This window comes from Aspergillus flavus, chromosome 7 (assembly GCF_009017415.1).
Source record: "Aspergillus flavus chromosome 7, complete sequence".
NCBI lineage: Eukaryota > Fungi > Ascomycota > Eurotiomycetes > Eurotiales > Aspergillaceae > Aspergillus > Aspergillus flavus.
The window spans coordinates 326,125-347,159 of record NC_092404.1 but is presented as its reverse complement, the minus strand read 5'-3'; the positions used below and the strand labels follow the sequence as shown (position 1 = coordinate 347,159).

The 21,035-nt window shown below is 48.9% G+C and overlaps 7 protein-coding genes across 7 annotated transcripts; 1 reads left to right on the top strand and 6 right to left on the bottom strand.

Annotated features, from left to right (window-relative positions):
- Nucleotides 1-47: 47 nt before the first annotated feature.
- Nucleotides 48-2,016, bottom strand: F9C07_2063130 (amino acid transporter; the record flags this gene model as incomplete). Its single annotated transcript, XM_041295016.2, has 8 exons — nucleotides 48-448; nucleotides 522-893; nucleotides 944-1,038; nucleotides 1,086-1,265; nucleotides 1,316-1,473; nucleotides 1,519-1,645; nucleotides 1,692-1,803; nucleotides 1,857-2,016. The coding sequence occupies 8 exons, from the start codon at nucleotides 2,014-2,016 to the stop codon at nucleotides 48-50; spliced, it is 1,605 nt and encodes a 534-aa protein (XP_041149886.2).
- A 1,040-nt stretch (nucleotides 2,017-3,056) lies between these two features.
- F9C07_1835692 (uncharacterized protein) lies at nucleotides 3,057-4,166 on the bottom strand. Its single transcript, XM_071508421.1, has one exon. The coding sequence runs from the start codon at nucleotides 4,015-4,017 to the stop codon at nucleotides 3,184-3,186; it is 834 nt and encodes a 277-aa protein (XP_071366821.1). The 5' UTR covers nucleotides 4,018-4,166; the 3' UTR covers nucleotides 3,057-3,183.
- Nucleotides 4,167-4,393: 227 nt separating this feature from the next.
- On the top strand, nucleotides 4,394-6,251 carry F9C07_2280509 (putative acid phosphatase precursor). Its single transcript, XM_041295026.2, has 2 exons — nucleotides 4,394-4,773; nucleotides 4,826-6,251. Exons 1-2 carry the CDS (start codon nucleotides 4,555-4,557, stop codon nucleotides 5,987-5,989), a joined length of 1,383 nt encoding a protein of 460 aa, XP_041149885.1. The 5' UTR covers nucleotides 4,394-4,554; the 3' UTR covers nucleotides 5,990-6,251.
- Nucleotides 6,252-7,430: 1,179 nt separating this feature from the next.
- On the bottom strand, nucleotides 7,431-12,226 carry F9C07_2280508 (putative multidrug resistance protein 1, 2). The gene is made up of 5 exons (XM_041295015.2): nucleotides 11,016-12,226; nucleotides 10,281-10,920; nucleotides 8,760-10,186; nucleotides 7,686-8,701; nucleotides 7,431-7,622 (listed from the first exon to the last, which is right to left on the bottom strand). The coding sequence occupies exons 1-4, from the start codon at nucleotides 11,981-11,983 to the stop codon at nucleotides 7,774-7,776; spliced, it is 3,963 nt and encodes a 1,320-aa protein (XP_041149884.1). The 5' UTR covers nucleotides 11,984-12,226; the 3' UTR covers nucleotides 7,431-7,622; nucleotides 7,686-7,773.
- Nucleotides 12,227-12,300: 74 nt separating this feature from the next.
- F9C07_2280507 (putative cutinase) lies at nucleotides 12,301-13,522 on the bottom strand. Its single transcript, XM_041295014.2, has 3 exons — nucleotides 13,176-13,522; nucleotides 12,910-13,127; nucleotides 12,301-12,839 (listed from the first exon to the last, which is right to left on the bottom strand). Exons 1-3 carry the CDS (start codon nucleotides 13,359-13,361, stop codon nucleotides 12,569-12,571), a joined length of 675 nt encoding a protein of 224 aa, XP_041149883.1. The 5' UTR covers nucleotides 13,362-13,522; the 3' UTR covers nucleotides 12,301-12,568.
- Nucleotides 13,523-15,511: 1,989 nt separating this feature from the next.
- F9C07_5261 (uncharacterized protein) lies at nucleotides 15,512-17,030 on the bottom strand (the record flags this gene model as incomplete). The annotated part of the gene is made up of 4 exons (XM_041295033.1): nucleotides 15,512-16,119; nucleotides 16,175-16,415; nucleotides 16,478-16,695; nucleotides 16,751-17,030. The coding sequence occupies 4 exons, from the start codon at nucleotides 17,028-17,030 to the stop codon at nucleotides 15,512-15,514; spliced, it is 1,347 nt and encodes a 448-aa protein (XP_041149882.1).
- A 1,205-nt stretch (nucleotides 17,031-18,235) lies between these two features.
- On the bottom strand, nucleotides 18,236-20,677 carry F9C07_5260 (uncharacterized protein; the record flags this gene model as incomplete). Its single annotated transcript, XM_041295032.1, has 4 exons — nucleotides 18,236-18,325; nucleotides 18,377-19,987; nucleotides 20,045-20,579; nucleotides 20,640-20,677. 4 exons carry the CDS (start codon nucleotides 20,675-20,677, stop codon nucleotides 18,236-18,238), a joined length of 2,274 nt encoding a protein of 757 aa, XP_041149881.1.
- Between the last annotated feature and the right edge of the window lie 358 nt (nucleotides 20,678-21,035).

Sequence of the window (21,035 nt, the reverse complement as noted above, 5' to 3'; positions counted from 1 at the left end):
ATACATAAGTCATGCTATTTGTATCTTGAATATCTAGTACTCCAGTATTAACCAATAATTATATCCTTCAACTTAGCCAACCAACCGTGCTCTTTACCCGTTTCCGTCTCATCAATCACAGCAACTCTCCTCCCCGTCCAGATATCCATCTCCTCCAGTTTAACAATCTTCGTCTTATTCCAGATCTTATACCCCACAACCAACATGACAAAAACCGGCAACAAGATATAATTAATAATGAAATCATCCACACTAAACGGGTTCAAGAAGGCCGTATACCCCTGAAAGAAAACCAGGAAGATGGTCGCGCCCAGCGCGAAATACGTCCCGTAGGGATAGAGCGCAGCTCTGAAGGGAAGTCGGGATGGATCGTCGCCTTGTACGACCATCGCTTTGCGGAAGCGGATGTGTGCGATGCAGATCACGGCCCAGACGACGAAGGTTGCCACTTTTTTTTTTCCGGAGTTAGTGGTGTTCTGTTTATGGGGTTGGGGAGGGAGGGAGGGTTTGTGTGTGCTTACCTCCTGCTAAGGTGATTAGGGCGGAGTAGATTCGGCCTGCGCTTGAGGAGAGGGTTAGGAATACGATGCAGGTGAAGATGTTGGAGAAGATTAGGGCGACCCAGGGTACGCCCCGGGAATTGGTGCGGCCGATGAAGCGTGGTGCTTTGCCGTTGCGGGCCATGAAGAGCATTGTTCGGGATGCGACGTATAAGGAGCCGTTGCCGGCGGAGATGACGCTGATTACGATTAGGGCGTTGATTAGATGCGCGGCGGGGAGGATGCCCGCGTCGGTGAGCGCGATGGTTAATGGGGAGCTGGCGGCGGTGGAGGTGGAGCTGAGAAGTTTGGGGTGGTTGTAGGGGAGTAGGATTCCCAGGAAGAAGAAGGTTCCTGGTTTTTGTCAGTGCTTTGCTGGCCTGCCTTGGCGAAGTGAGGTATACCGATGTAGAAGATCAGGATACGCCAGAAGACCTGCTTGATGGCGGTTGGGACGGCCTTTTGCGGGTTTGCTGATTCTCCAGCTGTCACTCCAACCCTGTTGTCGTCAGTGATTGTTGACTTGATATATTTTGGGGGACTTACATCTCTGTGCCTGCGTAAAGCGTGCCGGCAACGACGAATGTTCTTGCGACACCGTTGATGGAATCGGCAAATGCGCCCGGATCATGGTAATATTTGAATCCGATGGGACCAGGTCCGACGCCGCCCGTGCTGATGCAGATGGCCAGGATGAAGAAAGCGAGCAGCGCCAGCACTTTGATACTGTTGGTGGTATTAGTGAGTCAACCAGAACGCAGCATCGAGGCACATACAGCGACAACCAAAACTCCATTTCACCATATGCTAGAACACCCAGATTGGACAGCCCTAGGAACAGGACCCAAAAGATCAAGATCCAACCCCACTGGGGCACAGCATCCGTCCAGAAACCGATGACAAGCGAAATCGCATTGTATTCACTCGCCAGAATCTGTCGAGTCAGCGACCTCCCAGCAGAATGAGGAAACACGCTTACCGTCACCCATAGATACCAGTACGCCCATCCCAGTCCGAAAGCCAGCGCATCGTCCACGAATCGTTGCGCATACTCGGTGAACGATCCAGAAACGGGGATTGCAGTAGCCAGTTCGCCCAGCGATTGCCTACTCTATTAGCGTTTTGCCGGCGAAAACGACCCACAAGACTCACATCACAAAAAACACAATAAGCCCGACAAGAGAAAAGCTGATCAAACATCCCGCCGGGCCGCCCTTGTTCAGTGCATTTCCCGAACCGACCAACAATCCCGGCCCGATAATCCCTGTACTGTCTTAGACATTGATATCACTGGAGATAAGACAGAGCACAGCCTACCGCCAATTGCGATCATTTGCAAATGTCGCGATTTCAATCTTCTCTTCAGCGGAGCAGCCAGGGGGTCGATGGACCCTGCCTGGCTGCCGGGGTCCTCCTCGTCCAGGTCGGACCGAGCCTGATACATGATAGTATCATCTTTTCCGGATTTGATAGACATTTGCTCTACACTCGCACACATAAATTCGCGGTCGTAGATGTTCGGATGGTAAAATGCATAACCGTGGAAACATGGATCTATTGTAAGGAACAGATAATTTTTGCCTACGCAAGCCCATGATGGCGTGAGTGGGCGTGTGTGGTTGGTATCTCTTAGATCGGGTGACAGAAAGCGCGTTCATTTGCTGGCGATGTCGTGATAAGGGTGCATGTTTGCGGAAGACTCAACAGTCTATTTCGAAGTAACCTTCCTAAAATTGTTAGGGTGAGGGTCATGTATTGTAACTTGCTATATCTTAGTACAGACGGATAGTTAAAATTCAGATAAGAAGCCTTCTAAATCGGGACACACCTTTAGAAAGCTAGTGTGAGCTAGTGCCGAGTCGGGGATAGTACCTGTATTCTGATACAGCGGTAATACCGATAGCCTCGCAAGGTGGGCAATTTTAAGCTTATGGCGGCAGCCGAGGAATTAAACGCAAGCCCTTAGCGTAAATCGTGGTCCCTTCGTTGATTGGGCATGTCCCTCCTATGTGACCCTCATGTCGACAGGCACGCCATCCATGACACATTTTTAACCTAGATCTTACTACAAGTTAACCATTGTCTACATAGATCTGCGATGGTGCCTTCGTATAACAAGAATTGCGTGGGGTGGGATCGTCCTGCCCAACTGGGGTCCTAGCGCGTGGTTTGAGACATTCTAGCCATTGCGCAGTGTACATATAAGTAAGCGTGCTTGGCAATAAAACAAGAGGTATGATTCAATCATGTAACCTAAGTAGCAGTTGGTGTTAATCCCAATAACTCCCCCTATCATCAGGGTTCACCATGCGATAGATTCTGCCATGTGTGTCCGCTTCCTGGTCGGGGATACCAGGAATATAGTTGTTCCTCGATACCCTATCGGCAGTGTATTGCCTCTTGGCATTAGGGCTCTGGAGACACTGCAAGTCCAGGCTGCTTATTTGAAATTGAGGTGTTTTCTACTAGTATCTTTACTGAAAATCTAAACTATAGGGGAAAGAAGAAAAGGTAATTAATAGAGATATAAATTATATCTGAGAATCAGACACAACAATTTAACACATATAAACAGAGTAAATAATGGTGATATATTGTGGATTGTCGCCTCGATCTGGTATAAAGAGTATATATACGGAGGTATTCATGAAATTCGTCGTTTGCCTGATGCTTGACTATCCAATATCTGAGGCTTCAGCCGTCTCCACAACACCTGTCTCTTCCCCACAGTGCGCCCGTTCCTAGGCTGTGAAGGGGGCAAGTTAACTGATTCTACAATGCCTTTTGATTTCCCATCTAGCTGACTCCGTTGATATGTTACCAACATGAATTTAACTGGGATATTCCGGTCTTGAATGATATCAAGACATATTCGCAGTAGCTGGTCTGCGCAGTTGGTATTGGTTGTTTCGAGTACGATGAAGCAGTTTTTGGATTGGCGGAGGATGTTGTTTGTTAAATCGAGTAGTTGATCTTCATTATCTGTTGACTGCTGGGGAATCAGAGACTGGAGGTTTGGTAGAATTGAGATAGCCTGCGTGACGAGATTCTTCAGTATATCCACTGTTGTGTCGTTTTCACCGGTAGGCGAAGATAACGTGTATATCACATGGAATTGTGAATTGAGACGAATAAAGTCAATAATCTCAAGTGATATATCTCGCGCTCTTTTGGAATCAACAGGTCGGGCTTCAAGGGTTAAGAGACAAGACTTCGGATTAGATATCCAGCGCTGGAGAGTATTGAACAGGATATTTGCATTGCTTGGCCAGTTGTCCCATGACGGCCGACGGCGTGTAAAGGATTTGCACTCGAGGAATCTTTCTTCGTGCCCTTTTGATGGTTTTATCCAGTCGATGCTTTGATTTATCCCGCTGGTAGTGCCGTTTCTTGGCTCTTCAGTATCGCCTTTTCCAGTAGAGTCGCAGACGGGGTTAGAAGGGGCTGATGGACAGACAGTTCCCTCTTTTCCGAGCATTTCCCGCAGCCCTGGTGGCCAGTGACACTATAGCCGGATTATAGAATTTGTAAGATAGCAAAAGTTTTGCATAGGCAGCCGCTGTAGCACACACATATTTATGCCAGATGTCGTTATTATGCGAATCAGCATAGTTGCATAGAGCGGGGATTTTGATCGGGGAGTCTTCTAGACCAGGCACGTGGGCATTGGAGGGACGGCTGTAACCGCATAATCTCCTAGAATTGTGGGTCTGGGGTGCAAGCGCAAGCTTTACAATTGGCAGAGCTTAGCGTCTCTGACTCGCTTGGGACCAAAGCTACTAGGCGAGGCCAGTATGTTGTTCAATCACATCGCTTGTTTACACATCGTGACATGTTCTCTGCCAAACCTGGAGATTTATTCCAACTGGTAGTATCCCTATAGCTTAGAAGTTCATTTTATGTAAAGCTACCTTGGCAGCAGGTCCTCTTCAATATATAAAGCGTACCATGAGACTCCGGTGTAAATTCTTCAATATCTATTGTTATTCCTGATTCTCTCTGTGGAGCAGTCAAAATGCCTCCTAGTAGCTTGTTAAAGGCCGCCAACTTGAAAGCGTTGCTTACACGGGCACTGACGCTCAATCTACCTCCATATCCTGACAGTCCAACGCCATCCGGGCTTTCGCTTTCCGAAATTGCGTCTGCTGCAGCAACAGCTGTGCCAGAGTCGCCCGTCTCAAATGTCCCAGGCCTTGCCTTTGACCGCTTCTACCAACTCTGGATGGAGAACACAGTAAGTAATCCCTTTCAAGCATTACCGGCAAGATTTCTAATTCAATTCATAGGATTTTAAAGTCGCAGCCGCGGACGAAAACATGCAATGGCTCGCATCACAGGGCATCCTGCTGACCAACTACTACGGCGTCACGCACCCTTCCATGCCCAACTACTGCTCTTCAGTTGGCGGCGACACCTGGGGAATGGACCACGATAACTTCGTCCAAATGCCATCTAACATCTCTACCGTTGTTGATCTCCTCGACACGAAGGGGATTTCATGGGGCGAGTATCAGGAGCACCTCCCCTATGCCGGGTTCCAAGGATTCAACTACTCGAACCAGAACACGCATACGGATGACTATGTCCGGCGACATAACCCGCTTGTGCTGTTTGACTCGGTTACGAACAATGACACGCGCGCCCGACAGATTAAGAACTTTACTACCTTTGAGGAGGATATCAAGAATAAGAGACTGCCACAATGGGCATTTATCACACCCAACGTGACGAACGACGCGCACGACACGAATATCACCTTTGGTGCGAAGTGGGAGCGATCATGGGTTGCTGATCTTCTCAATAATACATACTTCATGAACAACACACTCTTCCTCCTTACTTTTGACGAGGATGCCTACGATGGGAATAATAGGGTCTTCAGCGTGCTTCTCGGCGGGGCGATCCCCGAGCACCTCAGGGGAACAACCGACGACACATTCTACACGCATTACTCGACCATTGCCACCGTCTCAGCAAATTGGGGTCTCCCCTCCCTAGGACGATGGGACTGCGGTGCGAACATCTTCGAAATCGTTGCGAACAAGACCGGGTATGTGAACTATGAAGTGAACACCACGAACCTTCGTCTGAATGAGACATATCCCGGCCCTGAAGCGATTGGCTGGATTGGACAGTATTCACCCGTCTGGCCGGTTCCTGTCACTGATGCGCAGTGCTCGGCTGGTAATGGTGTGTTGGAATCCGTCAAGGCTGCGTTTGCGGATTCGACGCCGACGTATAACTATACCAGTCCGTATCCGTGGGATGCGAAGAATGGGTATAATACTGACGTTACTGCAACGAGGCCTACTAATGGCACGGCTACGAACACGACATCGGATGATGAGGATGTCACACTAAGTAATGCTGCGGGTATGGCTGGAGGCTCGCCTAGTTCTGTGACCATCACCTTGATCCTGGCGGGCGTCCTTTCCTGGCGTTTTATTTGAGTCGAGGTATCGTGACATGGTAGACGTAAAAGGACACGGCCAAACGCCGTCCATGATATTGCAAGCCATATGGCAAGAAAAAAACACAGACAATATTGAGCGGAGAGAATTTTCTTTTCGTGTGAGCAAAAAGGATTGAATGGCTGCTTTTGGACCGGAGGATCCTACGCACCTTGGTGCTTTTTATCTTCAGCATCTGTTAAATTGTAGCTTTAAAGTACTACTATTTATCAAGCGAATCTGGAGCAAATTTCCGTCCCTCCTCATCCCAGTGTGCGACGCCAGCTTAATGTTAGGTCGTACAGTACAATATTAAGCACTCCTTATCTCTGGATTAGACGAATAAGATTTGTTTCTACTGAAGCGGGAGAACGAAAGCGAAAACGAAAACGAGCCGCAGTGGAATTGCGTAGTCCTTTTGGATGAAGTAGATATCTTTCCTCGAGGAACGAAGCCCTGCCGACCTACAGCACAATGCTCTTGTGTCCGTCTTCCTCCGTGTCCTCGAGTACTACAAGGGAATCCTCATTCTCACCTCTAACCATTTGGGACATTTGACGAAGCATTCAAATCAAGAGTGCAACTGACATTGCACTATCCGCCCCTCGACCAAGACGGCCGTCAACAGATCTGGAACAATCTTATCAACCGACTCGATCATTCAGGAGTAAAGGCGCATATTGACAAGCTGAAAGATAAGGTCGATATGTTGAGTGCCCATGAACTCAACGGCCGAGAGATTTGAAATGCTATTCAGACAGCAACACTACTGCCTCAATTCAGAGGCCAGACCCTGGGACCTCGTCATCTAAAAGAGGTCATCAAGGTTTCCAATGAGTTCGAGCAGTATTTAACTGATTTCCACGGCCATAGTTCATCGGAACGGGCCAGGGTGCAGGGGACAAGAGCGGATTAGAAGATCATAGATATTGACAGAATATATACATTTAATGGGAGCAGAGTGTGTAAGTAACATTATAACAATGCCGAGGTACTGAAAAATAAGCAACAACAGACCATGTTTTATACCCTACGACATGGGATATGTGCCTACACTCGGCGCCCAGGGCCCTAGTAACTTCAAATACTATGCTGGGATGAGGACAGCTTTTACTCAATACTTTGCTTGTGTCCGTGAAAAGCATCCCCTGCGCTCAATGGCAATTGTACAGGATGTTATATTACCCATAAGGATTAAATTCACGGTACAGGTAGGGACACAGCATAGCCTACCCCGGGATGTCACAAACTGACTATAAATTGGAAGACTTCTACTATGCTGGTCTATGTATACCTTGCGCGTTTCCAAGTAATTGTCTGCAGAGTGCCCCGTGCATTATACTAATTCCATAGAGAAGGCATAACAAACTGAACTTTCCGGGAATCAACAGGAAGAGGCAGCAAGGGTGAAAAGGCACAAAATATAAAAAAAAAATAGAAAACATACAACAGGAGGGATTCGCTGGTGGTCACCCACCCAACTACTAACCTCCCGGCGTGTGGCTTAAGTACGGCTGAGCGGACGGGAAGCCCTGTTCTCCACACCCTATGGTCGTATGTACTGTCCTTTTCCTTGTAAAGGGTTATATAGCGCATATAGAGCACTGAGGTGAGCGTATGAGCAAATAAAATCCTATAGTCAATATATCATTGTTAGCCCCATAAAGTTGAAACAATTATTACTTGACAAAAGTACCTCCATCAATGCCATATCACATACACGTACGCGGTACACAAGAGAGGCAACAACCAGTATAGTCTATCTACCCGCTCAAGTAGAAGTTTCACATTTCGCCCAGGTTCTGCAAGCCAACAAGCTCAAAGTATGCCGACTGCTTCTGCATCAGCTCAGAATGAGTTCCACACTCGATGATGCGGCCTTGCTTGAAGACATAGATCATGTCTGCCTTTTGCACCGTACTGAGACGATGCGCCACGGCGATCGTCGTGCGGCCTTTAGCTGCGGTATCCAGAGCAGCTTGCACGAGTTTTTCAGACTCTGAATCGAGAGCGGAAGTAGCCTCATCCAGCAAAAGGATTCTGGGATTGCGGAGCAATGCTCTAGCTATAGCATGACGTTGCTTCTGGCCACCAGATAGCATGCTGCCCTTGCTACCGACGAGGGTATCGAAACCGTTTGGCAGACTGATGATGAAATCGTAGATGTTTGCGTTCTTGCAGCATAGCACCATTTCGTCTTCCGGAACATCCTCTCGGTCCGTGCCCAGCAGGATATTCTCGCGGATGGTACCTTGGTAGAGCGTTGGCTCTTGGCTGACAAGTGCGAGATGGGAGCGGTATTTGTTGATATTATATGACGAGATTTCCTTGCCGTCGACATAGACAGCGCCGCTGACTGGATCGTAGAATCTCTCCAGGAGGGCAATTGCAGTGGACTTGCCACATCCACTAGCTCCGACGAACGCAACGTACTGACCGGGCTTGACGTGCAGATTGAGACCTCGCAGAACAAGCTGATTTGGTCGCGTCGGGTACCTGAAGTGCACGTCTCTGAACTCCACATGGCCTTCTATACTCTGGACCATCTCACCATCATGGCTCCAGCTATCGATTTCCGGCGTGCGGTCGAAGAGAGCCTTGAGACTAGCAGCGGCGTGCCTGGCTTTGGCAATATCCGGTGCATAGCTGAAAGCGGTCCCTGCAGACTGCGCCCCGAAAATGACTACGCTGAAGCACAGGAAGAATTGGAATCTGAATGTAAGGGTTAGAACTCATATAGCGTCTCTTCGGGGAATTGTCATCTACCCACATGGAATATTCGTGTCTGCCGAACAAGGTACCTCCGTAATAAAAGCCTAGAGCCATGCAAAGAAATTGAAGTGACTGAGATGCCGCATAAAGAATTGAAGACTTGAGAACCGACCACATCAGGCTGCGGCCTTGCGAGAGGAGCTGTTTGTGGTAGTGATCGCAAACGTCGCCCTCCCGAGTCAAGGAAGCCACAGTTCGGATGGCTGAAGTGGCCTCGCAGGCATAGCTGGCTGAATGCTCGTAAGCCTTCTTCTTCTCCTTCTCGAGTCGAACTAGCATGGCCAAACGGAAGTACCCACAAGCCAGAAGGAGGGGGATGGTGGACATGCACACCAGACTAAGCTTCCACCCTACGGCCAGACCAATGGCGCAGGAGGCAACTAAGGTGGTGAGCAGCGACAAAATCGTCATAAGAGTAATCCCAGACAGCCCAGCCAGGTGGGAGGTCTCGGTGGACAGGAAAGAAGTAAGAGCACCCGAGGAACGTTCGTCGAAAAAGGCAATGTCTTGCCGGAGGATGTATCGAAATGCTCGGTCGCGGACCCGATGAATAAGCCGCTCTGCGCAGTATGAGAACGCAATACCCTGACAGATGAGAGTGAGCAGCTGTACAAAGGCGAGCATCAAATACATCAGCGACCAGAAGTTGGCTTGTCGTCGTATCTCGGAGCGCTCTGAAAGAGGAAGCGAAAGGGCTGTAATGCACTTGGCGAAGAAGACAGCTTGTGTTGGATTACCTCCACCGAAAAGGGGTGAGAGTAACAGTCCAAAGACCATATATTTCCATTCTTTTTTGTTCAACTTAGCGACAAACCGTATTAGCGTGAACAAGGTATAGTTCTCGGCAATGTCCTCTTGTTCCTTATTCGCAAGTGCAGTTCTCGATGCGGTCCTGTCTGATCGTGTCTTGTCCCCTTGAAGGTCATCATGGTTTTCTCCTTGATCCTCTTTGACTAAGCTGTAGCGATTCTCACTGGATTCGGGTCGCCGTAAATCGTAATTGGTTTCACGCAGTATGGGATCTTCATCTTGGTCTGCAGACCCTTGCTTCGTTGCGATTCGCTGAGCCTCGGCCAAGTTGTAGTAAGCGCCTTTCTTCTGGAGAAGGTCATCGTGGGTGCCCTGTTCGACAATACGTCCATGGGACATAACCACAATATTGTCCGCATTCTTGATGGTAGACAGTCGGTGAGCAATGATCACGGTGGTTCGTCCCTGGGCAGCTTTGTCAAGTGCGGCTTGCACAACTCCCTCGCTCTTCGTGTCGAGTGCGGATGTTGCTTCATCAAGTAGCAGGATCTTCGGATCGCTAACCATGGCCCTAGCAATGGCAATGCGTTGCTTCTGACCTCCTGATAGAAGGAACCCTCGTTCGCCAATGTCGGTTTCGTAGCCCTCGGGAAGGGAGGTGATGAAGTCGTGGGCCTGGAAAGCAACAAAGTCAGAACATCGTATCGTATATGGTACGAGCAGAGAGGGTATGTTTGGGTCAGGGCATCATGGCATTTGTGTTACTTACGTTTGCCATTCGAGCAGCACGTTCGACCAGCTCACGAATTGCTTTTTCGGACTCATGCTCGTGTGCCGTTCCGATCAAGCCGTGCTTGATATTGCCAAATATCGTAGTAGCGAATAAGGTAGGCTCTTGGCTGACCAGAGAAATTTGTTGTCGCAACCAGCGTAGGTTCAGGTCTTTGATATCATGACCGTCGACGTGTACGCTTCCATCGACAGGATCGTAGAAACGCTCAACCAGCCCGATGATAGTGCTTTTTCCAGAGCCCGAAGCCCCAACCAGCGCAGTAGACTTGCCCGCGGGAATCAGTAAATTCACATTATCCATCACAACCACTTCGGGGCGGGAAGGGTATATGTGTCTGATATTCTTGAGTTCCACGTTTCCTTGTAGGTCCTCCAGCTTCTCCCCCTCGGTCGATAAAGGATCGAGAGGAGAAACACGGTCAATGGTTGCGTAGATCTTGTTAGCTGCGGCAACCGCTGAGGTGATGGCCTGGATATTCGGTGTAATATTTCCGAGGGCGAAAGCCCCCATCATGATAGCCATTTGAATAGTGAGGATTTGATCTAATCCGACTGATCCATCCACCAGGAAGCGGGAGCCCATCCAGAAAGACAGTCCGTAGTTGAGGTAGATGTACCTGAAAAAAGGCAAGGTCAGAACACTGGGCTGTTTGAGGTAATTCGAGAGACCGCCATTTGGACGGCGAGATGTTGTGCCACTCGCTGTACTTACAGAAAGAGAAAACCAATCATTGAGCTGGTGGTGGATTTGAGCTTGAACCCGGACTTCTCTGCTTCGACGAGATACCCATCGTATCGTCGAGCCAGCTTCTCTTGGGTATTGAACGCAGCCGCATTTCGGATCGAGCCGATGACCTCTTCCGCAACCGTTCCTCCTTCAGCAAAATGACCGAGATATTTCTTGCTGAGCTTGGCGACGAACGAGCCCACGGCGCCCAATGTAACAACAATAGCAACGACAGTGGAACACAGTATCAGCGTGAGCTTCCAGTATCTGACGAACCCAATCACGAACGCGGCCATAAAGGTAGCGATGGCTGTCAAGGTCAATCCCACTTTCTCTGAGATACCTTCCTGGATAAGGTTGGTGTCTGCTGTGATGCGTGTGGTGATCTCACCCGCGCCGAGCTCGTCGAAAAAAGCAATGTTCTGCCTCAGAATGGCGGCTAAGAATTGCTCTCTGACCGTTGCTGTTATGTGTTCACCAGCGTACACGAAGCCGACCGTGGCCAGGTACACCATCACAAACTCACCAATAGCGAGGTAGAGGAAGTACAGAGAGAATCTGGCAAGCTCGCTGGTGAATTGGCTGTCAGATAGGTCGCCCAGTAGGAAGCTGCGAAAAGTGCCTGCAAGACCTCCAAATAGGACGGTCATCAGAGGCATGAGTGCACCGCCGATAATTGCTGCGAGCGAGGCGATGGCCAGGATGATCTTGTCATTTCGTGTTGCATAACGATACAGCGTCATGTAATTGACCTTGGTGGCGGGCAGATCCACCTGTCTTTTCAGGATGACCCTCTCGTGCTCAGGCAGATGCTTAAATGGATCGCCATCTTCCTCCTTTTGGTCTCCATCTGCCAGCGCTGAGCTGACTGGGTTCAAGGGAGGGTTGGTGAGTGTAGAGTCTTGACCTTCCTGAACAGACGCTTGCTGGTCTCCACAGTCGCGGTTCGGCATGGTGAGGTAGTCCAACGATCATCGAAGGAGGCAGTGGCAGTCGGTTATGCTGGTCAAGTCTACCAGGAATGGAATGAGGATGAAGCAAGAGGATCGTAGGTGTGCTGCCTTTGGGGACGCGAGGCTGAGCCGAATGCTCGCGTTTTGTTTACGCCCCTGAGTGCCCCTGAGTGCCCCCCGCCAACGCCTTTTCTTTGTTTGGGATCAGTGGGAGCGACAAGGATATGAAATAGTGTACGGTAGCATGTGTAATACTATTGTACTGCAAGGATGTCCGTGTACTATGTGGGTCACAACCCAGTCCTATAACACTGGCATGGGTTCGGGGCGGGTACAGTTTCCCACGTGGACTACCCGTTAACAACCCTAACAGAGGATTCTATACTGCATATCAGAAAATGGAACCCCATAGCCAACAGGTTATTGTTAGTACCTGGAAGTTGAGTCAACGTTACTTTACAAGAGTACCTCCATTAATACCATATCACATACATATACGCAGTACACAAGAAAGACAATGACCAGCACAGTCTATCTACCCATCCATATCTCATATCCAACGTGTCCGTAGCCCACACTCGCATTCTAAGCTGACTGAACCTTCGACGCAAGGAAAGAGGCAGCCTCCGGCGCATTAATGGTATATGTCAAATGGGCGGCGGTGACAATAAGCGTGCCATCGCAGACAAGATCTCCCATCGCACAAAAGACCTTAACATTGTCCTTGGGGTAGTTGGGGATCTGACCCTTGTCCTGGAGGTTACGTGTGAAGCCGAAGAAAACAACACCCTTGACCTTGTCCTTGACTTCGGCGGAGAGTTGTTGGACGGCGTTGTCGATGACGGCACTACCTTGACTGTTTGTGTACGTTCGTTAGCATATGGTGGAGTCTAATCTTTGAGATAGCGAGAGGGAGGAGAGCATACCTGTATCCACCGGCCACGATCTGGGTGTTAGGGCACTTGGTGCTGGCTTGTTCAAAGAGCGACTTCGCGGTGGAGATAGCGCCGGGGTCGGTGTTTTGAGGGAGAGCATTTTGCATCAATCCTCCTGTGTACAAGCCACCCACACCTTGGCAAGCGACCTTGTCGGCACCGAGCTTGCTCTTCAGCGCCGAGCAGAGAGGGGGTCCGATGACAGTGCCCTGTTGATGTTAGCCGTATGCATACGATAGAGCTTCTTATTGACAAACCATGTTGCCCATTTCGGTGGAGCCTCGAGCGAAAATGAGGGTCACATCCTTGCATGCACCGTTGGTGAGGTCATTGGAAGACCCGAGCTGTCTGGCTTCCAGTGACTGGTCCGCTGGCTCAGCGATGGGGCTGGCTGCTGCCAGAGCAGCCAGGGCAGAGACGAGGAGGGAGCGGAGCATCACCATCTTGTTCAGCTATGGGATAGAGATGTGATATGGCACACGGAGGTATCTGAGGAGTGTTTGAATAGAGAGCTTGCTGGAGGAATGTGGTGAAATTAACTATAATCTCCAGGATCCATGCCCCCTTTTATACTTCTTTACCATTACCTAATTGGGAACATTGCATTCATAATCTCCCGATATTTACCCTGTGTCTTCGATAGCATAAACCTAAACTTGAGTCTATCTTATTGGGAGCCTTTAAACATTCTACTTTTTCTTTTCTTTTTTTACTAATTTCAGATTTACCCTGCAGCCTGGCGCCCCGGCCCCGTTTCAAAGTGAACACCAGCTAGGGTTTCTAACGACCTAACGGCACTGCAGCGGGGACAGTTCAGCCGCTAGAGAATACCTCGTCTCTAAGATCTCGGGTGAACTCCTCATTTTCACCATCTGACATCCAATCGGCATTTTGCGCTTGGCATAAAAATCCTTCAAGAAAGACCCAGTGACCGAATCGGGATTTCTATCCGCTCTTAGTTGGGTTGGGATGACTCCACTTGTTCCCATTATTGAGGGTTGAAGAACGGTTGAAGTTTATTGCGCTGGTCCCTCTTCGTATCCCGCCTCTATGCAGGTCCAGTAGACAGCGTATTCTATGAACCAGGTACAATACAATAAATGCATAGTAAATGTGATCTCGATTGTGAAAGGAAAAGAATTATCTGTCTCATATCCGTGCCTGAAATAACCATGATACTCCCGTTCCTGCGTCGGATCCAGTGCCGCTAAGGACCACGGAACCAAACCCTAGTGGGGCCCTAAATCCGGGATTCACCCCCAAGAGCAAACCAGGTTAGGGCTGCGTGCTAGACTCAAACCAGCTGTTTTCTTTTGGAGGTTAAAGTTCATCCAGTTTCACATTTGGAGAAATGATTGTCATCCGAAGCCCTGTAGTTTCCATGGGTGGCAGGTCGGATACGATGTGCCAGGAATCGTCGGCATGTTGTCGGAGAAAATAAGTGCCAAGGTTGTTGGGGTTGGGGTGTATTCGGGATTTGTTGGATACGAGGTTTCTTTTGGTTTCCTGGGGTTGGCTTGGGGTTCAGAGGTATTTTCGCTGAGTGTTTATCGGAAACTTGGGTTGATTCATCTGATATGTCCTGGTGTCCCTGGTTTGTTTCGTCTTTAGGTTGTGATCTGTGCTGTGGGAAGGTTGTTTGGGATGTGGGTCGGGGACAAGATGTGTCTGTGTATCCAATCGTAGGGCTTTTCGCGACATGACATCCTCGGTACTTTGTATTCTACTCTTGCTCTTTAGTCACTGTGTACCGTGTGCGTCTGCCGAGATCTGATCCTGCAATATTGGTCCTTGTCAATCCAAGGTCCTCTGACAATCCGAGTGGCTTTAGACTAGGATTGAGGATTGTCTATCCCAAACACCGACATATCAAGCAGACGCAGAAGCCGAAAGAAAACAATTCATCCCATGTTTTCTACAGTATAGAGAAGGACAACCTTCTAGAATAATCATAGTGGTCGTGATATCACTCTCCGGTATAGCGCTAATAGTGTCTCATAAATCACGCAATAAAGCTTAGCCACGAGGCTTTATTCTACGACAGTCCCTTGCATTTAGACGTAGTCGTTCCTACATCGATGCTTGTGGCGGTTAGGGGTACAGGACCCTGAGAAACTGATACAACTTTATTCCATCTGATAGAGGCTATGTTGCGTATGAGTCCCCTGTCGACAAGGACAGCATACATTTTGAGAACTGCTACATCTTACAAACTAATAACAAAATCTCTACCGAGGCAACCCCCTTTAGTTCCATAATCAGGGTTGATTTTCTGGTTGAATGTAGATCCCGGGGCATATCGGTATTGAACATCTATTTTTGGACCCGAGAATGGCGTAGATCCGATAATTAACCTAGAGGATTTTCTGGTTCCATTTAGTCCTTCATTTCCAAGGTGCCTGAGCCGTATCACTTGATATCTGAGATCTACGATAGAACTTTGGCTTCTCTTTCTTTGTCTGACACGGAGTCAAAGGTGTAGGACCCTGCTGTTTCACCACATCCTTCTAGAAGATGAGGATCTCCCGATACATGATGTCAGAGGCTTTCATTTCCTTTCTCATTTGTTTCATATATATGAATTCGCATACGATCAAGCCTTTCCGGTGTACTTCAACGAATAGACACCCCTCTCAATACTATTCAACAAAATATTCCCGCTCCGGAAATATGGGTAGACACTCCAAGCACCCACAAACTCAACTTCCCCGCCCTGGGCATCATCTTCTGGGTGGCAGTCAAAGAAACCCACCTGTTTGAACCCCTTGCCTGTCGGATCATCCTTAACAGAGCTAACATCGACGATGCGCAATCCGCTCCCGTAGTTAGCTTGGTATGTCAACCCATCGATAACATACTGGTTATGGTCGATTGATCGCACGGGAGACTGGTACGTCCCTGTATGTTTCGGATTCGCTAGGTCCTTAATGTTGAAAATGTACGTTGTTGTGTGTCCGTTAGCGGCTTCGCCTGTCCCGTCTTGTTCGTCCAATTCGTCGTCCAGGAGGAGGTAGGACATGTCAGAGACTGCTATCCAGCCTTGGTGCGTGTAGCTTGCTCCAACATAGGGGGTTTTGGAGATCTGGATTGGCGAGGCCCTGTCTGTTATGTCGACGATGGTGAGGGTGTCTTCGTTGTAGTTGAAGCAGATCTCACGGTTTGTGTATTCCTTGTCGGGGCCGGTGTAGATAACACATTGTGCTGGTTTGCGTTAGTATTGGACTTTGAGCTGACCCATTGAACCATAGAGACCTACCATCGTGCACATAACCGTCTTCACTGACACATCCAGGCGACGTCGGGTTCGCGGGATCAGACACATCGATCATCCACAGGCCGCCAGCGCAGGATAGGTTCCTGGCTGTGCCGACAGCGAAGATCATATTAGTCTCTTCATGCGCAACGATGTTGTGTGAGCTACCAAAACCGCTGTACCAAGCCGTTAGGTCTTCCGTGGTCGAGAAATTGGTCGGGTTATTGCTGTCCGTCTCGAGAAGCTGGACTCCGTTAGCCTTGGGCGTACTCAAGTATTGAGCACAATATTGTTACGATAATATACCTTCTTCAAGTCAAAGATCTGAAGACCATGTCCCGGTGACTCTGATCCAATATAGGCATGATCCCCAATCACCTTCATATCTCTCCAAATAGTTGCCGTTGTCTGCGTCGGTAGACGGCCGACATACTGCAGACTGCCATCGTCCAGAACTTCTACAAAGGCCGTTCCGTCCGTTTGGCCAACGATGCCGAATTCACGGCCATCGGCTGATGTCCATCCTGTTCATGTTAAATCTTATGTCCACGGAACAGATGCATAGTATGGTTAACATACCCCAGATATCATTCCCCTCCCGGGTCGTACTGCCCATGGCCTGATGACTCAGGAAGCCAAGAAGATCAACGTTCTCACAGGAATATTCTCCTGCTTTGCCATCCACGCAAGGCGTCTTTGCGAGGTCAATGTAGCTGTTTGGCTTGAATAAGCCCTGGGCGCGAGCTCGCTCACGATGTTCTGTTTTAATAGACATTAAATGGCTCATAATCGGAGCGCCCTCGAGGGAGGCTGCCCCGAGGCAAGCCAGGGACAAAAGGGAGACAAATGATGGTTTCATGATGTCCGTTGCTCAGGAGAGAGGTGAAATGGTAATTCTGGTCTGCTAATTCCTGCTCCTCTCTCCATCACCGCACTCTTATATGTCCCGATTACCAGAGGATCGCACGACCAAATCACCGCCAAGGACATTGGATTCCCCTCACCTTCGCCAAGCCTATCCAATTTTTCCATTTATCGCAGTAGATAGAGCACCATGATGGTGGGCATTGCGCGATTGTAGAAACTGCAAACAAATATTATTAATCATTCTTCACTCATGCACAGATAAGCTGGGGTCTTGGTAACAGTGACTGATTTGCTCTGAGTAGAATGTTAATCTTCATATAGTTCTTAGGTTACATCGAAAGCGGCTTGCGACTCAAACCGCGGCTGTTGGTTGGACGGGACGAGCCTCAACACCACATAGACGCTGGCGTTAGTCACCTTGGCAGGGACGCAACGTAACAGGGGTCTTATCGCCATTTGCTTGAACGCTGAGCTGGTGGCCCTTGAATTTGTAATAAGGTGAGGGCGAATGGTGCGCTTTTACCTGATTCAGGGCGGGGATTTCGAAAGTTTGCAGAAATAGACATTATCGTAATTAAAGTATCAAGATAATAGGTATTAAGGATTACAGTCCATTTGCCCATGTAAGCATAAATGTAGACGCATGTTAGAAGGGATTGTCATAATGTACATTTTTCGGGTAGTTTATCTCTCAAGAGACTTTCCTGGTAAAAACTGCTAGAAAGGGGCCTTCGAAGCGGCCAGGCTGGCTCTGATAGCACTACCCGTGTTAGCCTTGGGCTCAAATGGTCACCGCTATACTTCGTATCGTGTATTTATTGAATGCACCGTGCGCATTGCCTCCTGGGCAGCTCTTTTGCCAAGTAGAATCTCCACACAGTTGTTCGGATAAAGTGATCGCCCCCAAGAACGGAGCTCCGTCGGAGGGGTTGAGACAAAGTTTTGGACAGGGACAAGTGACAGAGAAGCCGAAACACGATATCCGCGTGCCTCAATCAAAGTCCTGTCTCGCATTGACACCTCAAATGATCATCAAATCACGCATTGGCGAGAAGGACATGACACGACTTTTCCCGTTGGTACGGTGCTAGGAGTTCCTCTGCGAAATCACAGAAAGTTCGTGTATTCATCATGGGACTCCGCCTCTTTGAGTTAGATTGAGTCAGGAGCTCGAATAACCAGACTTGATCGAATCTCTTAACTGGGAAGCAAAGGCACTAGCGGGATCTCATTGTACACCCAATTCATTGGCTCCGCAGTGCTCTGATTCAGGAGAACATCTGTCATCTAAACAATAATTAGTTATGGAGAAGATGGATAGATGGAGTCTTCACATACCATGAGGTCCCAATCATCCACCGAGTCGGGAGTTATCTCCAGACCCATTTGACCAAGCCCATTCGAAAAGCCTTCGGTCTGGCCCTGAGCCGCCATTTTTTCAAGGATGCGTAAGCATCTTGCCTCTGCTTCGGCAGCGGCTTTGAGCAACAACATCACAAGTTGGTCGCGCGCAAGGCCTTGTCTAAGGCCTGCTATCCTTGCCTCAATTAACTCAATAAGTAAGTAACCCTTGATATTTGTCTCACCAGCTTCGATAGCACGAAAGAGCCACTCTTTGGATTCCTGTACCATCGAAAGTAGATCTGCTCGTAAGAATACCGGGCCGAGTCTCTCTTCTTCTTGCAACTGAGTGCTTAATTCTGCTGCAATGGCAAGGCTAGCCTGCATGCCAAACACACGTAGATAGCCCGTGCCACAGATAGCAAGCCTGTCAAAATCATTTCGACCTGTTGAAGCTGTATCGTGACGAGTGTGAGCCGCCATGATAGATGACGATGGGTTCAATGCACACCATATTCTCAGGGACGTCTCAACCACTGCCTTCCGAGAGTATGCATAGGCCGTTTCATGCGGTGCCATGGCATAGAACGGAATATGGAGAGTTACAAGGTAGCGCAGCATAAGACAATCCACCATGTGAGTTGTAAAATGAGATTTCAACCCGGTGCCCGCCTTATATCTCTGAAGGGCCCGACACAAATCTCTGTATCCCACTCTAAACTCTGCATCCAGTCGCAATGTTTCTTCATATGTACTTTTAGAACCAAGCTCATTCAAAAATTTCACAATTGCCAGGCGAATAGGGAGTGTTTTACGGAGAGCTATTGCGACGGATACCTGAGTTTGTGTGTCTTCTGGCTTTGGCACCGGGGCATCGGCCACAAGCTGGTCGTCATCATAATTATCGGGAGGCGCGGTGTCAAAATCGTCCAGAGATATGCCCACAGGCGCACCACAGGCCATACTCGAATGCAGGGCCATTTCGAGTATAGTATTCCATAACCTCCGGCGCATCTCGCCAACGAAGATTGTCCTATTTGATAAGTAGGCTGGATCTCTGTGAAGCCCCCAATACACCGCAGTTCTCAGAAGTGCCCCAGCTGCAGTCCAGATGGTGTCACCGCCCACATTTACCAGTTCGCGAGCAATCAATAGTAGGATATTGATCTGCAGAAATTGAAGACTCCGCCTGGACTTGCAGACAGGCTCTGAAAACCACGTCTGCGCCTCATAGACCCATTGAATGGCCGACGCACGTAGGGAGAAATTTTCATCGTACACGGTAGCTCCGATAGCAAGCACTAACTTGACCTGAACCATGAATGCCATATCGGGTGCTGTATCTGACATCCAGAGTGCCTCGTAGTCCTTTTGAAAGGATGGAATATGGAGTACACGGTAGACAGTTTCGGATGTCCTCAGGTAGCAGTCAACAAGCTCATCCGCTACATCCTTTGAGGGCAGAGCAGATGCTAAATGTGACGGCCATAAAGGTGTCCGCCGCGACTTGATAACCCTCGCAAGGGCTTTACACCTCTGCATACCAGATAAAATATCCGATGTTTCGTCACGTACGTGAGGCTCGAGCATCTCGAAGACATCACGGCACTAACGAGATATCAGCATACTTTTTTCCTAAAAAGGAGCAAGCCTGTAAGTACTTACTAGCCCAATCACACCATTGATCCAATGACTTTGGCCAAACATGCGGGACTTATGCACAACACTACGAGTGATGACTTGAGTTTCCCCGAATAAGTGGCTATCAACCTCGCATAGAGGCGAATTCATGACCCTTAGGGGAGGAGCATAAGTCGAATTAGAGGACTGGACAGGCCCCTGATTTGCTTTAGAGAGCTGCTCTTCGAGGTTTTTGATTCTGCTCTTCAGCGCCTCGACGTCCGCAACAGACGCTTGACTCCTAGGAGTTGTGGCATCTGTCGAGCCGCCAACTATGGACTCATATGCATGGTTAGTCTCGGTTGATGGCCTGCTTACGTAGGAAGATGCGCTAGGAGCTGTTGGAGAGGGACCCTCTCGGGATTCCAGGCTAATTGTTTGGCCATGGTTAACACGGGACCGCGGATGGTCAGAGGGATGAGTTTCATAGATGCACGCCTCATTTTTTGAGCGCACACAGTTGTTACAGGGAGACTTCCGATCGCATCGGATCTTTCGTCTCCTGCAAAGAGAGCACGAGCTGTATCTCTGCGGTCAGTGCGAATGAAGGACGCGGATATGTAAGGGTTCCGTGACCTACACAGCCGGTCGTCTGCGCCGCCGTTCGGGGTCAGTCATGGTTAGCCCTTACGACCGTTTTGAACTCGGTCCAAACTAAGAAAGTGTCACGCTGTTTACAGCGTATCTCCGAACTATTTCTCATTCCGTTTTGCCGGAAAATAACAAAACAAAAGGAGCTGAGGACACGACTGGTTTTTGGAGGTCAGCCTTTGCGCTTTTGGTCCGCTCCGCCTGCCATTTACCGACTCCGATGACCGGCTCCGGGCTTATCCCCGATTAGTATACACACCATTCAATAGCAATTTGAATAGTATAGGGATCATTATTTGTTCATTCATTATGCTATATATTAAGGCTAGTCATATCTCAAGGCCAAGAATGACCCCAAATTCACATATACATTCTGCTGTGCGAA

Bases quoted from the DNA above. Each gene is read 5' to 3' on its own strand.
- F9C07_1835692 (XM_071508421.1), bottom strand. From the start codon at position 4,017: ATGCTCGGAAAAGAGGGAACTGTCTGTCCATCAGCCCCTTCTAACCCC.
- F9C07_2280509 (XM_041295026.2), top strand. From the start codon at position 4,555: ATGCCTCCTAGTAGCTTGTTAAAGGCCGCCAACTTGAAAGCGTTGCTT. The intron at 4,774-4,825 runs GTAAGTAATCCC...TTCAATTCATAG, and splicing joins AACTCTGGATGGAGAACACA to GATTTTAAAGTCGCAGCCGC.
- F9C07_2280508 (XM_041295015.2), bottom strand. From the start codon at position 11,983: ATGCCGAACCGCGACTGTGGAGACCAGCAAGCGTCTGTTCAGGAAGGT. The intron at 10,921-11,015 runs GTAAGTACAGCG...GCCTTTTTTCAG, and splicing joins ATGATTGGTTTTCTCTTTCT to GTACATCTACCTCAACTACG. The intron at 10,187-10,280 runs GTAAGTAACACA...GTTGCTTTCCAG, and splicing joins GTGCTGCTCGAATGGCAAAC to GCCCACGACTTCATCACCTC.
- F9C07_2280507 (XM_041295014.2), bottom strand. From the start codon at position 13,361: ATGGTGATGCTCCGCTCCCTCCTCGTCTCTGCCCTGGCTGCTCTGGCA. The intron at 13,128-13,175 runs GTTTGTCAATAA...TAACATCAACAG, and splicing joins CCACCGAAATGGGCAACATG to GGCACTGTCATCGGACCCCC. The intron at 12,840-12,909 runs GTATGCTCTCCT...GTACACAAACAG, and splicing joins ATCGTGGCCGGTGGATACAG to TCAAGGTAGTGCCGTCATCG.